This window comes from Delphinapterus leucas, chromosome 5, assembly GCF_059928025.1.
Source record: "Delphinapterus leucas isolate spDelLeu-1000000601 "Yukka" chromosome 5, BTC_Dleu_Yukka2, whole genome shotgun sequence".
Classification (NCBI taxonomy): Eukaryota; Metazoa; Chordata; class Mammalia; order Artiodactyla; family Monodontidae; genus Delphinapterus; species Delphinapterus leucas.
In genome coordinates, this window is record NC_143133.1 from 22417619 (window position 1) to 22434947 (window position 17329).

At 40.4% G+C, this 17329-nt stretch overlaps 1 protein-coding gene across 4 annotated transcripts in view; it reads left to right on the plus strand.

Moving 5' to 3' along the window:
* Positions 1-17329, plus strand: part of SEC24D (SEC24 homolog D, COPII component) — a 110246-nt gene that overhangs the window by 77546 nt on the left and 15371 nt on the right. For all 4 annotated transcript variants that reach the window (XM_022596445.3, XM_022596446.3, XM_089911292.1 and 1 more), the window contains 5 exons: positions 1724-1848; positions 6370-6561; positions 7516-7609; positions 15122-15238; positions 16239-16409. In XM_022596445.3, coding sequence (XP_022452153.2) covers positions 1724-1848; positions 6370-6561; positions 7516-7609; positions 15122-15238; positions 16239-16409 — 699 coding nt within the window. The remainder of the gene's footprint in view (positions 1-1723; positions 1849-6369; positions 6562-7515; positions 7610-15121; positions 15239-16238; positions 16410-17329) is intronic.

Sequence of the window (17329 nt, forward strand, 5' to 3'; positions counted from 1 at the left end):
GTGATGTTATTGATAGAGATATTGGAAGAGAATGTTATTTATAGAGGAGTGATGTATTAGTTTTGCATACATAGAAAACAAGTTACGGTGAAGCATTCTGTAGAAACGTGTAGGTTGGAGATATCAAAAATATTCAGTGGGGAACTGGTGATGCTGAACTTAGGAGAGAATGTAAGAATGGTATGCCACATTTGGATTGGTCACAGGTTTTGGTTTAATTAGTGGAAACGATTGTTATTTTCATTCTGTGTAAATCAGCATAAGTGTCTGTTATGAATTAGATTAGGTGGGAATCAGGAATGGTTTGCAATAAAAATCATTGCTCACGGGACTTCCCTGGTGGTGCAGTGGTTAAGAATCCGCCTGCCAGTGCAGGGGACACAGGTTCAAGCCCTGGTCCGGGAAGATCCCACATGCCATGGAGCAACTAAGCCCCTGCGCCACAACTACTGAGCCTGTGCTCTAGAGCCCGCGAGCCACAACTACTGAACCTGCGCACCTAGGGCCCGTGCTCTGCAACAAGAGAAGCCACCGCAATGAGAAGCCCCCGCACCACAACGAAGAGTAACCCGCACTGGCCGCAACTAGAGAAAGCCCACGCGCGGCAACAAAGACCCAACACAGCCAAAAATGAATGAATGAATTAATTAATTATTTAAAAATCATTGCTTATGTAGACAGCAACAGAGTTCTTACATTTCTTTGTTGGTCTGATTTTGGATGTGGCAAAGCAATGAAGTTTTCAGGTTGATAATTTTCAAGTCCTACAATTTTTTTCCTTTTTTCAAATGAAAGACTTTTATTAGAGGAACGTTACATCTAGCCCTATAGTGGACATAGGATGAATTAGTAACTTAATTTGGAGATAGTGTCATCTCATTTTATAATTGTAACAGTTAAAATTTAATCTAGAATGTTTTTTTCATTTATCACAAAGATTAGCCTTAATTCTTTACTCTCTAGTGTGAGTCACTGAAGTTGTTTGCCTGTGGTTCTATTTTCTAAATATTTTGTAAGATCCAACTGAAGAATTGCTTCCTAAGAGCTGTTTGAACACCAGCCAGTAAAGGGACCAAAAGCTACAAAACATTTATGTAGCAGCTGCCTTATGTTGTAGTGATTGTTTTAAACAGAGAAAAGGCCCAGCATTCAATTTTTTTTTTACCATAAATATGTAAGGAACAGGTACATATTTAATAATACAGCACAATTTTTTAAGTATACAATTACATTTTAGTATTTAATTTCATATCTTTGAAGAGCTTATAAAGGAAGAGAGTTGAAAATGGTGATATCAAGTTAATGAAGTTTTACTTCAGTTTCAAAAACAAACACTAATTATAGTTTTGTACTATTTTGGGGCCACAGTTTGCCAGGGTTCCAGACATATTTCTTTCCCTAAGGCAGAGTGTTCTAAGCGAGGTCACCCCAAGACTGTACTCACCTTTGGGGAATTGTGGTAATAAGGTCTTCTGAGCCTTTCTCTGCTAGCTGTCATAATCCTGTCTGATTCAATAGTGGGACCCAGGTCATAGCCTGGAAAATAAACAGCTTTTATCTTTTTTACAGCATCAGAGACTGTTCCAGAAAATGATTTAATTCCACACATGTTATATTAAATTAGATGTCTGATGACCTTAAAGAGTTTCTGGGGGTTTTAATTTGATTATGAAATGTATGTACATTATAATTATATGTGTGTGACTTGTTTGCTTTCTTGTAGAAGAATAAGCCTCCCAACCCACCAGCCTTTATCTTCATGATTGATGTTTCTTATAGTAACATTAAGAATGGACTTGTGAAGCTCATATGTGAAGAACTGAAGACTGTGCTGGAAAAACTTCCGAAGTAAGGGAACTGCCATTCTTTTTGTAACTCATACGATATTGCTGAATTAGTATATTGGCCAGAAAACAAGTGCTGAATGGCCCGTTGGTCTCTTTTGCTAATGGGGACATCGGATAATTGTTTATAATTTATAAACAATTATAAACAGCATCAAACCTTAAAAAATCAGAGTGATCTTTTGTACAGAGAAAAAGAAACACAACTGATAAGAAATAATGCCACGGTAAACAACATTCAAAAAATCCATTCTAGATCATAAGGAGAATCCCAGCAGTGTGGTGGAAAAGGCCTTGGAAGTCTGTTATTCACTTTTCAAAAACATTGATTTTCCAGCAGAAACGGGTAGGTTGCTGGGCATGGTAGAGAGTTCTAAGGGATGCCAGGAAACTGAACTGTTGTCTCATGGCAGGCCCCGTGGCTTTTTGGCCAAATTCCCTTTTGCCCTTATAGTACCCTGTCTAACCCCTCTGCAGCTTTCCTGCCTCTATGTCCTGTAACTTAAGGACACAGGGTACATCATTTGTCCTGCTGTTGCAGGGGGCAGCACATAAAAGGAAAGGTGGAAAGGTATATTAGAAAACATGACTATGTTTTGTCATATATAAACTAGTTGTTTAGGCTGGGAACTAGCTTCTAGTAAGGAGACTTGTGAGCAGGGAGAAAGCTTTCCTTTATGAGCAGATGACATGCTTAAGAAAATAAAAGAGGTTAGAAAAGATTGTCTGTCTGAAACCTAGTGTCTGCACCAGTCTTAGCATCTTCCACCCCTCCCTATGTTCTGAACATAAGCAACCTCTGTTCTGAACGGGGATGCTTTGAGGGGCGAGTTGTCCGCAGCCCCTAGGTCTCCCCAGGTCCTCGGGTGCCCACTCCTCTGTATTTGTTCCACATGTGGCTGGTGCTTGGGTTGCCTGTGAGGCTCAGTTGAGCGAACTCTGGACCTCCCAGGAGTAGTTTTGTTTGTATCCATGAAGCTGAAGTCATAATATTCTCAAGGATGGTTTGGAAAAGCAGTGGGGATGTTTAAAAAACATTGAGGTGATTTCAAACTGAATTCCACAATGAAGAATGAGCTGGGAGCAAGTTGAAGATGGGGCAAAAGAAAGGCCTCTGATGCCTGCCGACTATTGTGACTATAGTTTCTGTGACCCCATTCTCAGGGACACTTGACAAGTATGGACTTTCTGCCTAAAATGGCATATTTGATCACAGACCTCCCCCAGGGCTGCTTTAACACTACATCTGAATTTTGAACTTGAGTTGTATGAAAGCAAACTACTCTAATTTCTGGAAGTGGTCTCTCTCTCTCTCTCTCTCTCTCTCTCTCTTTTCAAACTGGTTCAAATTAGTTTCTCATAACCTATTTTCATAGTCACTTCACCAACCCCTTGTTTCTTTTCAACACACTGATGGTATGAAGCTTGTAACCTATTGATGCAAGTTATGAAATCACACTGTTAGGTGTCATCATGACCTTTATATCCCATTGGAGCAGAAGTGTGGCTTTGGCAAGAGATGGCGAGTGGGGGGGAGAATACTGCTGGCCATTCCCCGCCACTTTTCAAGTAACTCTCTTGAAAGTTTTTATTCAAACCAAAATACCTTCTCTTTCTTTATCTTTTAAAACAAATCTGTTTTTTCTTTTCTCCCCTGAAATTTATTTTGGGCTGCGTGTATGTATAACTTTATATTTTCGATGGTAAGATTGCCATCAATCTGATTTACTTCTGTGAACTAAAGCAGTGTTTTTAAAGCATAGTATATAAGTCTTGATTAATATCTAAGGTATGTTCATCTCTCAGCTAATCTTTTGAAAAGGGAAAGCCCATTCCTACTCTTTAACTTTGAATTTGCATCTTTGATATTGCCAGGTTGCCAGAATTTTCTGTCTGACTTCTCTGGAACAGGAAAGAAAAGATTTTAAGTGCTTCACTCGTTACTCAGATCAAACTCTCGGACTTTTTTCTGGTTGTTTGCTTTTAATGCTGCTGTAGCTAAGATGTTCAAAATGCTTGATTTTGGAATATTCTGGTTCTTCCAGTTACTAATATCTTCAGTGTTGCTCTGTCAGATTCATTCCATTATAATAATAGGGGCAACTGTTGAGGGAAGGGGGTCATTGAAAAATGGAACAAAACATGTTCTTTATTAAGATATCCCTTATATAACTTTACAAAATTTGTGTAGAATCGAAGGAGAGACTGAGGTTTTGTTTTCTCGTGGATATGATGTAACAGGGCAGCTATACTGTTGAAAAAGAACATTTTAGGATAGTTCTTTGTTTCTCAAATTTAAAAAGAGTTGTTCCAATGGAAACACTACTACTATTTTGTAATAATGTGAGATGTCCTGATTAGATGTTTATAAAAAATGTTAATTAGATTATAAGTGAACCCTATGAATCCCAGGATACTCTTTTCCCATCACTAAAAATGTCCAAATCCAATGGGGAATAGCAATCCAGATTCTTCTCTTTAATTTTTCTTCTGTGTCTTTTGCCTTGGTTGACTCCAGATTAACTATTAAAAGGAATAAATCCCCTTCATGATTTGCTGGGCATTTTTCACCCTATGTAGTAAAAGGTTTACTGGGAAATAGGAGCTTAACCAGTGGTGTGCTGGAAAACTGGCTCTCAAATAAATAAAGCCTTGATTTGTAGTGTTTGCTCATTCCTGTGGTATAAATACTTCCAGCTGGGCTGATTTTAAACTACCAAGGCGACGTCACTCCACGGGAGCTGAGAAGGGATACAGACAAATCAGTTTATCAGTTTGGGTTCTAACTTGCCCTCTCAGACAGTGTCCCACATCATGACAGTCATCCTCAACGAGACCTCTATTCTTCTCCACGTTGTCCTTGACCCTCCAGGAGCAGAGGGTGTAAGCCTTGAGCCCTGCCCTTTATTGGTTTATTGTCAGGGATTCCTGAAATGTTAACTAAAAGGCACTTTCTACCAAGAGCCAAATGTGAATGAGTTGTAGAAATTTAGGAAGAGGAAATAACTTCTGGTTGGTAGCATCAGGGGAGGCTTCACAGAAGGAGGATTTGTGCTTAGCCTTGAAGAGTAAAATTCTAATAAATAGGGAGGGGGAAGGGGAACACGGATACAATATAGTATAGTCGTTTGTTGCATAAAGTCATACAGTTTAGATTGTGGAGGGTGTGTGTGTGTGTGTGTGTATGTGTGTCAAGTCTGTGTATGTGTAGCTACAAGGGATAAGGATTCCCATTTCTAAAAATTTTGCAAGAGTCCAAAATGTAAACATTTACCAAGTGCTTTTGGGATTATGAGGATCTATTTAAACTGCCCAGCCATTTATCAAGGCCACAATGAAGAGCAAATGTCCTCAGTTAGCAAAGTAAGTAGAGAAGAACTAGAACAGAGTTTAAAGTGAATAGTTTGTCAGCCTGTACTCTGCTGAAACATCAAGGAAATTGGGAAGTCTTCGGTGGGAACTTCGGACACTTCCATTGTCCTTTCTCTTGTACTCAAGTAGCTCTTTAGGCTATGTGCAAAATGTAGAAACTGAGCAAACTAGGTTCTTTTTCACAACAGTTGTCCCCGAAGCAAAATAAGTTTTACCGATGTCTAAGGGTCAAAGAAAATGGCTTTCATGTAGCCGCTGAGCACTATGTTATATCCACTGCTGAAAATGAGTAAGAATATCAGTGGTGTCGAGGTGTGGTTTTTTAGGAGGGGGTGTGGAAGGAGGGAGGGGGAAGAGAGACAGAATAAAAACGAGTCTAGACCACTCAACTCTGAATATACTCAGTATAGACTTTAACAGCAATATTCATGCCTTTGTACTCCTTTCAGGAAGATTAAGGCCTTGTCCTGGAATTCCTCAAAAAAAATTTTACTAAAAAAAAAAATTTTTTTTTATGTTTTGTTTGGAGATTTACCTAATAAGAATAACATTGTCAATTCGTATATGTGATTTATTTTAGTATTTACACAGTATGTTTATATGGTATATAGCTTTCAAAATCTAGCCCATTTTCTATTGAGAGTCTTGAGAATGTGTAAAAAAAAAATCACACAGGAGGAGCAAGTCCTTTCTTGATAAAAATAGCTGTCCTGTTCGTAATCTGAATATGCCTTTCTCTTGCTTCAGATATGCCATTTGTTACTCTGACCTTCTGGTGACTTCTGAGAGCTTTGTTTCTAAAGACTGTAATAATCCTAGCTTGTTTGCGGGGGGGAAAAAAAAGCACCTTGTAATTGCTGTGGTTAGAATAAATAGTAGAAAATATGAGCACATGTTTTCATAATATCTATTTGGTTTTTTACCTAGATTTTTGAGAATTTTTTTAAATCAACTTAAGTTAGTTTTGTAGTATCTCCCATCCCCTACCACTGTGACTCAGTATTATCTATATCCTGTAAACAATAATTAAGACCAAACCTTTACACATGTCTTCTGTATATTTTATAGAATGTGTTCTTACTGAATTTCTCATAGAAGCCACTCTCTCAGGACTTCATGGAAGAACGTCAAACCCTTTTTTCCTCTCTCATAGGGAAGGTCAGGAAGAGACTTCCTCACTTCGAGTCGGTTTCATCACGTACAACAAAGTCCTCCATTTCTTTAACGTAAAGAGCACTTTGGCACGGCCCCAGATGATGGTGGTGACTGACGTCAGCGAGGTCTTTGTTCCTCTGTTGGATGGTTTCCTTGTCAGCTATCAAGAATCCCAATCTGTGATTCACAAGTAAGTATCGAGTGCTTTATAATTTAGATCCTAATCAGTTGTCTGTTTTTTTTAAATTAATCTTTATTGGAGTAGAGTTGGTTTACAATGGTGTGTTAGTTTCTGCCGTACAGCAGAGGGAATCAGTTATACATATCCCTGTATCCACTCTTTTTTAGATTCTGTTCCCATGTAGGTCATTACAGAGCACTGAGTAGAGGTCCCTGGGCTATGCAGTAGGTCCTTATTAGCTATCTGTTTTATACATAGTAGTGTGTATATGTCCATCCCAATCTCCAAGTTACCCCTCCCCACCTCTTTCCCCCCTTGGTAACCATAAGTTTGTTTTCTACATCTGTGACTATTTTTGTTTTGTAAATAGGTTCATTTGTACCATTTTTTTAGATTCCACATGCAAGTGATATCATATGATAATTTGTCTTTCTCTTTTTTAATGTTTTGATTCAATCACACATATTTTGTTTTGTCATTAGCAAGGGGGCTTTAACACATGGATTATAAAACTCTATTATTTGTGTTAGTTCTGTCTCTTTTCATTGCAGACTGGTATCTAAAAGGAGGAATTTTTTTAGTACACATACTCAGCCCTACCAGTCCCTTCTCTTTGCTGGAAGGCAATGCAAGGGAGTTATTTCCTGAGTGTGCATGAGAGTACTTGGTGATGATATAGCCACTGTTCCATAATCTATAGTCTAAGAGATCAGAAATGTAGTAAGTAGAAAAAAAATCTATAGAGTGTGATTTTGTAAATGTTCCAACCAAATCATAAATTTTGGTGCCAAATCATGCCAGGATATCATTCCTTGAGGAATAACCTCTGAAAGTCACCCACAGGTGTTCAGTGTAAAAAAAACACCATATGTACTTAGGCCTGAAGTGTTCTTGATTTATTTCCTGATGTTTATTACAAATATGCTAAATATTTAAAACCTTTTGCTCATTCATTTCTTGCAGTTTATTGGACCAGATTCCAGAGATGTTTGCAGACTCTAATGAAAATGAGACCGTCTTTGCTCCTGTCATCCGGGCTGGCATGGAAGCACTAAAGGTGAGAAGAAGGCCCTTTTAGTTGCTAGTAAATAAATTCTAAAAACACACACACACACACAGAGAGGAATTTTCATCCATGAAAGATGATACAGCCTTCATTAAAACACGCAGGTTGCTGGAGGCTGTTCAAACTTCCCTACAAATCTCAGGAGGAAACGGCCCAAACCACAGCTTGCTCCCAGCGTTTACATTCCAGCACTGTTAGCATCTGAACAACTGATTTTGTCGGGGTTTCCAGTTTAGCTCCTCCTTTTGGCTTCTATGTGAACTTTATATGATCTAGTTTTAAATTATTTCAACAATATCTGAACTACCAGATATGAAAAGAAAAGTCTCCATCTCTCTCCTTCCTTGGGGTTTTCAAACATGCAAGGGCAAGGTCGTCACATTCAGTGACAGAAGTGAATGCTGCCTGGGGCCTTGCTGAATGCCAGAAGCAGAGTGGGGTTGGCTGACTCTCTGGTTGGGAAGCTGAGCCCAAGGGACTCTGGTCATTTTCATAGTAATAAAGACATTAATCTGAGGAAGGCAGAATGGCTGGAAAGTGCTTACTCTTAATCATTATTACCTTAGCACAAGAGTCAAACCACTTTGGCCCAGACAGCTAGTTCCTAAAATTGATTTTTAAATTTTATTATTAAAGTTACATTTGAATTATTTTTTAAGATACAATGGCTAGCAGTAATAACAAACAGCAACAACAACCCTACAGAATTAAGTTTATGAAATACTTACACATAAATTTTATGACCAAACATTATAGTCTGGGTCCAGCATAGTGATTCTTGCCTGGGTTCTTTGGTCTTCAGAGTATTCACTTATGGGATCAAAGACTTGTAGATATCCCTCAAAAAGCCTCAATACAAGTTAATTTAACATAAAATTAAAGATAAATTTTACATCAGAAAGCGATTTGGAGATGTTAAGTTTCATCCCGTGGAAGCCAGCAGTGATCATTGTTTGGACTACAGAAAGACTTGGGAATTCCTATTTTATTCCACATTGCTAAAGACTAATATCTTCTGTTTCAGTTTGAAAGAGTTTTGCAATTGTTGTTCTCTCCTCCAATAAGGTGTCTAGAAATTCATATGTAAATTTCCTGATACGTGATAAGTTATATATGATGCTACAAGTCTTTCTACTCTGAGAAGTTAGTACTGGGAGTAACATTGTATTCACGTGCTCATGCCTGAAAGATGAGTGGCTATTCATAAGCCAATAAACCATTAGTTAAGACAGTAGAGTGGAAAGAAGAGTGCGGCATGGCTCTTCTTTAGTTGCTAGTAAATAAATTTTAAAGAAGACAGATAGGCACATGCGTGTGCGTGCACACACACACACACACACAGGAAGCTTCATCCATGAAAGAATATACAGGCTTCATTAAAACATGCATCCAGAATCCCAGCTCAAACGAATATATCGTTTCTAAAAGGGAGCAAATACTGTCTTGTCACAATGGGTTCCACACTGGCAGTCCACAAGAGGTCTAGAGGCTGCTTAGCAGCCTTGAAAGAAAAAATATATAAAGCACCTTGTGTACATGCATTCCACGTATCTAAAATGTGATATTATGATACATGACTGAAAACCACTGTGTTCTTATTAAGCATGATGTTCTTCAAGGTTGCTCAGTACCATGATAACTGCACTCTCAGTGTTTTCAGCTGCCTGTCGTTTGCCAGAGGCCAGTGCATTTCAGTCAATCTACTTTCATGTCTTTTGCATGTTGTTTTTTGTTATACTTGCAATTTTTAATGTTAGAATAGCATGTACTTTTACACTGAAGTTTAAAGATGAGAAGAAACTAATATCTAAATATAATCAGAATAACTTTACAAATATCAAAGTAAATAAGTAGCATTATTCTTACAAAGTAGAATGAACTCCCTTTAGAGAAGGTAAAGAACTTTTTTTATAGCTTTTTTTCTTTTATAAATTTATTTTTGGCTGCGTTGGGTCCTTGTTGCCGCGCGCGGGCTTTCTCTAGTTGCGGATAGCGGGGGCTACTCTTCATTGCAGCGTGCAGGCTTCTCATTGCGGTGGCTTCTCTTGTTGTGGAGCACGGGCTCTAGGTGTGCGGGCTTCAGTAGTTGTGTTACACGTGTTCAGTAGTTGTGGCTCGCGGGCTCTAGAGTGCAGGCTCAGTAGTTGTGGCGCACGGGCTTAGTTGCTCCGCGGCATGTGGGATCTTCCCAGACCAGGGCTCAAACCTGTGTCCCCTGCATTGGCAGGCGGATTCTTAACCACTGCACCACCAGGGAAGCCCCAAGAACTGTCTTTATATGAAGATAAGAAGCTACCTTTATAAAATGACACTGTTGGACATAATGTTAGTGGTGCTTACTGCCCTGTGCCTGCTGGCAGATCGCTCTCCCAGCCCGTCTTCACACAGACTCCACGGCTGCAGAAGACCGGGAAGGCAGGCATGCCCCAAGTCGTGGAGTCACGTATTAAAGGGCGGGTACTTTTTTCAAATGCAGATCTCTGGCCCCACTTCCAGAGATCCTGCCTGATTCATTATCTCCCCAGCTTGCTCTGCTGATTATCCATATTTGGGAACCACCAGCATAAAGAATTGTTATTCATTCTGCCATCTCTTGGAATATCCTTGCATTAAGTTAACTCACGAGAAAATGGCATACCTGACCCGTACAACTTCACATTACACTTGCACTAAGAACGCTTGTGTTTAACTATGATTTAATGTCTTGCCCTAAGCTGTTAATTAATGGTTAAATTAAGAAAGAACACTATGAAGAAAGTTCTTTCTTGTGTAGAACATTAACTGGAGACCTTATTGCATGATTCAATCTCTTACATGTAGAAAGATTCGCTAGCTAGTTTCCTAGAGTCGGTTGCTATAAGCAGTCTAACACATAATGTTTCTTTTAGCTTTAACTACTAAGATACTACTTAGGGTAGATATTCTAATATAACGATTTCTTTTCCCTGACCTTAGTGATTTCCAGTTCTTTACATTTGCCTTAGCATTTCTATGATATACGCACCTTTAATCATCTGTTTCCTCAAAACTTTTTTATATAAATATACCATTGCCATAAATAACCTTAACGAAAAAGGTTTCTTCTGCATCTTCCAAGAAGATTCTGGGTGATTATAATTCGTTGTATAAGAGCAGACACTGCTGTAGTACAATTCGATACTTTCTCCCTCATAGCAACTTTATCAGGTTTGGATGAAGGAAAAAAAATTCGAAGTAAGATAAAAGTGTGTGTGTGTGTGTAAATGTCTGATGTGTGTAAATGTCTGATGTGTGTACGATAGCTTAGCTGCCTGTGACCGTCACATCATCTCATCATCTTTTCAGGTCCCGTGTGGCTAAAAATCAGTAAGACTTAAATTTGTATAACATATACAGGGTACTAAAATTCTTGCCTGAAGTCATTATTAGGTAAGAGCTAACATTTTTGAGAATTTGCAGGGTAATATCTAAATATTGAAGAGACCACATCATTCATTCACTTATTCTTTCAATCAACAAAGATTGATTAAATGCCTGTGTTTTGTTAAGACAATGTAAGGACTACTGTCCCTGCTTCTAAGTTGCTCATAGTGTAGAAGAGATGTAACTCTGTAATACCATGTGTGGTGTTCATTGCTTATGTTCGCAAAAATAAAGGGGGTGGGGGAGGAGAGCAACGAGTAACTTTGGGAAGTCCGGGACCGCAGCAGGTCAGCCGAGGAGCTCAGGGTGTTCTGCACGAGAGGCCAGAGCTGAGAGTCTCATTCTCTGTGGAGGGGAGGAGAAACTGAGAGAGCATCAGAGTGCATTGTTTCTCATTTGTGTCCAAGTGGAGACATTTTAGAACTGGGCTCCCCCATTTGAATTATAGCTCTACTTTCTATCAGCTAGATGCCAAGTAAAATCTATATATAATTAGTTGTAATAAACTTTTTGAAGCAAAGGAAGAGAGTAGACAAAAACTAACATAAAACATGTGCTAATTTGTCACAAAGATAAAGAGGGACTGTTTGGTAACTTCTGATGCATACTTTCTCAAAAGCCCTTGAACTATCCAACTAAAGGTTTCCATTCCCTATTTTCTGTTGTACATGCTTCCGTGTCCACAGCCTCTTGTACTCTTAGTGTCTTTTTTTCCATATAGTCTTCCAAAATCTGCATCTCTTTCAAAATCTGACACTCATAACTCAACTATATGTGAATTTCTGGCATTGTCTTTTAAGTTGGCCTCAGAACAGTTTTCTGAGTTAGCTCTTACTTCCCCCATAAAACTAGATGAATAGAGTTTAGCAAAATGTTGGAGGGAAATGGCCTTTAGTGGTTATGCTTCAAATATATCATTAGGTGGGGGGAATTTATCTTTCGGTTGTCTTAATATATGCTTAAATTTGGTTTCAAGATGATGCATCACAACATTCCTTCCACAAAAATTTATGGAGCATCTATAGAGCGAAAGGCACCAGACCCTGGGCAGGGGGCTTGGAGAAACACATTGTAGAAAAATCAAGGTCCTTCCTTTTTCATGGAGCCTGTGATCCATGGAAGACAGTAGAATACCTAAAGTTGTAACACAGTGTCATTAATTCTAGAAAAGTCTTATTTACAAAGCAGAGTAGGGACATAGAGGTAGAGGCAACCAGCTCTGCTGAGGGGGATAATAACACATCTCTCAGAGGAAAGGACATTGGAGCTGAATTTCGAACAATGGGTTCTCCAGGCCAGCCTTTCTCAACCTGTTTCCACCATAATAAGAATGACATGTCATTCATCTAACCCTACATGATGCACTTATGTGGGCACAATCAGATTTTGGTAAAAACATAAATTTTGTAGGGATTATAAAGCATATAATGCCATAGGAGTTCTTTCTTTTATTGCTACTCATGAAAGATTTTATAAGGATGTGATTAATGAAATAATAAATCTGAAATTAATAGCCATTATATAAGGAAAAAAGATAAATATGGCTTCTTTATTTTTTTTCAATATTGTACTTTTTTTTTCCTTCAGAGTTTTACTCCATAGGTAATATTAACTAGGCAATCATGTATGTATAATTATGATTAACACCATGTCCTGGGTCATTGAATTCTCTCAACAATATTTTGTAGTTACTGTTTTTCCTGCGTCATATAATTAGGTAGCTGAGGCTTAGAGAAGTTAAATATTTTGCCCAGTGTCACTTAGCTGATAAAATGGCTGGGATTCTAACACATGCAGTTAGGAACTAGGACCCATGCTTTTAACTACTGTGGTGTAAAGTTACAGTGCATCTGTGAGTACAGAAGATCTAGATGATAGAAGAATTTTTTATTTATTTATTTTTTTGCGGTACGCGGGCCTCTCACTGTTGTGGCCTCTCCCGCTGCGGAGCACAGGCTCCGACACGCAGGCTCAGCGGCCATGGCTCACGGGCCCAGCCGCTCCGCGGCATGTGGGATCTTCCCGGACCGGGGCACGAACCCGTGTCCCCTGCGTCGGCGGGTGGACTCTCAACCACTGCGCCACCAGGGAAGCCCGATAGAAGAGTTTTTGACAATGAATTCTTTAGGGGAATTGGGCAGGTGAGGCATGAAAAGTCAGGGGAAAGATAGACTTTTAAGAAAAGTTTTATACCTTTTCTGCTACTTGGATTAAAATTAAAAATACTTTTATAAAAGTGATAGAAATGAAAAAAATTTAGTCATAGAATTGCAAAATATTTAACGTGTTATTATCAATATTACTGGAAATTTTACTTGGATTTGGTCATTGGAACTACTGTCTTTGTTGGCCAAAGTGTTGAAAACATCTTTCTCCTATGTGGTGTGTGTACACATGGAGGGTCAGTCACTGTCCGTGCTCTTCATTCAGCCTTGCCTTCCTTCTTATTAATGCTGTTATGTATCAGTAATTTGCGGTAAAAGACTTGGGCAACAATAAAGTCACTGCTCACTACTGGCCACACAGCAAAGACAAGATGGGGCATGGGTTACACACCCTCCCCAGGGTGTCAGCTGGGACCCACTCCACAAAGCATATCACAGTGTCACTCGATGAGACACATTAAGAAAGGGCTAGCCTTGAATTCTCTTCATTTGTTTTTTAAGGAACTTATTCACAAACCCAAGTACCTTATTATTAGTAGCAAATGACTTCACATCTTGCAGCTGACCCAGGCACACAAGTGTGCAAACAACAGCTCCAGGCCAAGGAAAAGGCAAGATGGATTCCAGGCAGAGGGAACAAATACGGAGGTGTATAAAGCACGTGGTGTGTTCCAGGAAAGCAAGAAGGTTGTGTGGCTGCAACTTCAGTGCAGGGGATGGTCAGGGGTGAGATTAGACTGGTAAGACAGATTCAGACGAAACTCCAAAGGGCCTCAAAACTGTTGTTCACAGGCTGTGTGACCTCTCCAGATTGGATGAGCCTCAGTTTTCCTATCCTTAACATGCAGACAGTACTACCTTTGTCACCAGGTTGTGAGTATTACATAAGAAATGTGCACGAAGGGTCTGGTGCAGAGCTGCACACAGCGAACGAACAAACGTTGGTAGCAACACATCTCACTGTTTCCCGGCCTTCCTGCTCCCACCCAAATAAAGGAATGTGGACTTTATCCTGTAATGGAAAGCCTTCAGGAGTCTTGAGGAGAAAAGTCACCTATGTGATCAGAACAGTTGCCTTGAAATTATTTCAAGGCAACAGTGTGCCTGGATGGTTTGGAGAGAGGCAAGATGGGAGAGGAGCAATATACTGAATCATTTAATTTCAGTAAATTTTTCTTGTACGTTACTTCTTAGCTCCCTAAATAAGATTTTAAATATTTTTAATGCTGATTTGACTTTCAGTGGAGCCTCCCTGGGCTTTTTGTTGCTTCCCAGGGACTACAGATAGTGTTATGTTGATCCCACATTTTTTCCTTTTGTCATCTTGCCTGACAGCTGATTCCTTGTGTCTGCTGTTGCCACACCACCGCTGCATTCTTGTGCATTCTTCCTTGAAGTACCCCTTCAGGTTTAATCTGTTTACTAATGATTTCAAAGAAGAGCTTGTATTACATCATGATCCTGGGAATCCTATCATCAGAGGATTTACCTGGTCCCGAAAGACTACTGTTGGCTAAATGAGAAAGTATTTTTACCTGGACACATCATTTTAATGGGTGTTTAAAGCATCATGGTATAGAGAGCTACATTTATACATTGACTCTTTGGGGAATTCCCTGGTGGTCCAGTGGTTAGGACCTGGTGCTTTCACTGCTGTGGGCCCGGTTGCGATCCCTGATCAGGGAACTAAGATCCTGCAAGCCGCACAGTGTGGCCCCCCCAAAAAAAAATTGGCCCCTTCGTTTATAACTTGTGTGACTTTAGGCAAATCAGCCTCTCTGAGCCTCAGTTTCCCAATCTATAGAAGACACAAGGTTACTGTGAGTATTAATGAGATGTATACAGTGCTTGGCTCATAGAAAGTACTTATATTTTACTTTGCTGAGTCCCTTAAAATAAAACTTCCCACCCAAGACTCTTTTTTTCTCCCCCCCAGGCAGCTGACTGTCCCGGGAAGCTGTTCATCTTCCATTCTTCCTTGCCAACTGCGGAAGCACCAGGGAAGCTCAAAAACAGAGATGACAAAAAACTTATGAATACGGACAAAGAGAAGGTATTTGTAAACAGTTGCCCTTTGAAGTCCATATGTCAGTTCTTAAGATGGAATAAAGGGAGAGGGAGCGTGTGCTTTGTATAGGAAAGGGGGAGAAGCTACATGTAATGTATAAATCCAGGACATTGTATTTTGTAGGAAAATTTTGAATTGTAAATAATTTAGGAAAGTGTATATTCCTAGAAAAACTGATGTCTGAAATAAGATAAGGTCTCAAACTTTTTTCATGTATAATCTGTGTAAGAGACTGAGTAATAAGACTATTAGGGGAATGGAAGAAATGGGGGGAAATGCAGAAAGAAGATCAAGGTAGAGGGTGAATGTAGTGGACGGTCCCGTATGACAGCACTCCCGAGGCATGAAGTAGACGTGCCTGGGGCTCAAAATATTCTTTGCTCAGACCCTCTCTGGCAGTGTAGCCGTGGGGACAAGTCGGGGGAAAGGATAAACCGTGAGGTAAGCATCCAGCCGCGGCCACGTGACACCAACCACGTTGCCTCATCTCGGTCTGTCAAAGGGAGGACTAAACATCAGCTTCCTTAGAGATAACATTGCGCACATGTGTGTATTAAACACGGCACACGCCTGGCGCACAGGGTGCTCGACACATGGCCTCTGCACTGATGATTATCACGGCTCACTTCTTCTGCACTTAACTAGGAAAAATAATTCATTTAAAAAACTTCAGTGAGGGGCTTCCCTGGTGGCGCAGTGGTTGAGAGTCCACCCGCCGATGCAGGGGACACGGGTTCGTGCCCCGGTCCGGGAAGATCCCACATGCCGCGGAGCGGCTGGGCCCGTGAGCCATGGCCGCTGAGCCTGCGCGTCCGGAGCCTGTGCTCCGCAACGCGAGAGGCCACAACAGTGAGAGGCCCTTGTACCGCCAAAAAAAAAACAAAACAAAAAAGACAACTTCAGTGAGAATTCAATAGAAATTAAAAACAGAAACCAGAAACATTACGTGGTTTTCTTTTTTCCCTTTGTGTATCTTTTTCTTCAGATCCTTTTCCAGCCCCAGACAAATGTCTACGACCCTCTAGCCAAGGACTGCGTGGCTCACGGCTGCTGCGTGACGCTCTTCCTCTTCCCCAGTCAGTACGTGGACGTGGCCTCCTTGGGTCTCGTGCCTCAGCTCACGGGAGGAACCCTCTACAAGTACAACAATTTCCAGGTAAAGGCCAGCAATTTGTTTGCCTCGGTTTTCCACTGCCGGTTTACTTTTGGTGCTTAGATCTGTGAGAAATCTGTGCCCCCTTGTGGGCAGCCGACAAATGTAAATTCTAGGTCCGATGGAAAAGGATGGACAGATGGTTAGGAATTGCTTGCCTGCTCCCTAAGGTATGGCCACAGATTGACTCATTCAGCCTCAGAGTTGAATGTCAATGTTAAGCTTCCATGTTGGGGGGAAATATATTCAATATAAAATCTTGGTATTTTATATTAAATATATTTAAGGTATTGTTTTTAAAAGTGACTATATATTTGTTTTAAAGTGTTATGATATGGGGCGGGTCAGTTCATGATACTTCCCCCGCCCCCTCCAACCCTGAACTGAGAGACAGAGTCAAGAGACGATCAGAACGCCAGCCCTGGAACGGACCTAGGTCTGTGGGCAAGTGGGCTTGCTAGCGCTTTCCCCAGTGAGACAGACTTTACACCGAGGCATGAGGCGGCACAGACAAAAGCGTCTCCTGCGGACTCCTGCCTCCTGCTACTGTACTGAGGGCCAGGAAGCGTGTGCTTCCTGCAGGCAGGCTGCTTCCCCAAAAAGAAGATGTGGAAGAGGCCAAGCTACCCCTGCCCAGTTCCTTTTCCCAAGCTTCGAAATTGGATAAGTCACCTGTCCTCCCCTGAGGAGAAGAGGTTGGGGGGTGCCTCTAAGTTATGTACCTCCAGAGGGAAACATGGAGGGGGAACAAGTGTTCCCCCAACATAAATGACAGTGTTCATCATCTAGTTGTATTTTGATGAAAGCAGTTATTTTTCATTGCCTAGCTACATATTTATATTAGGAACTAGATGAGGGATTTGATAAGACCAAAGATTATAAATGAAATGACACTGAAAAAGCTTTCAGAACCCTTTCTGAGA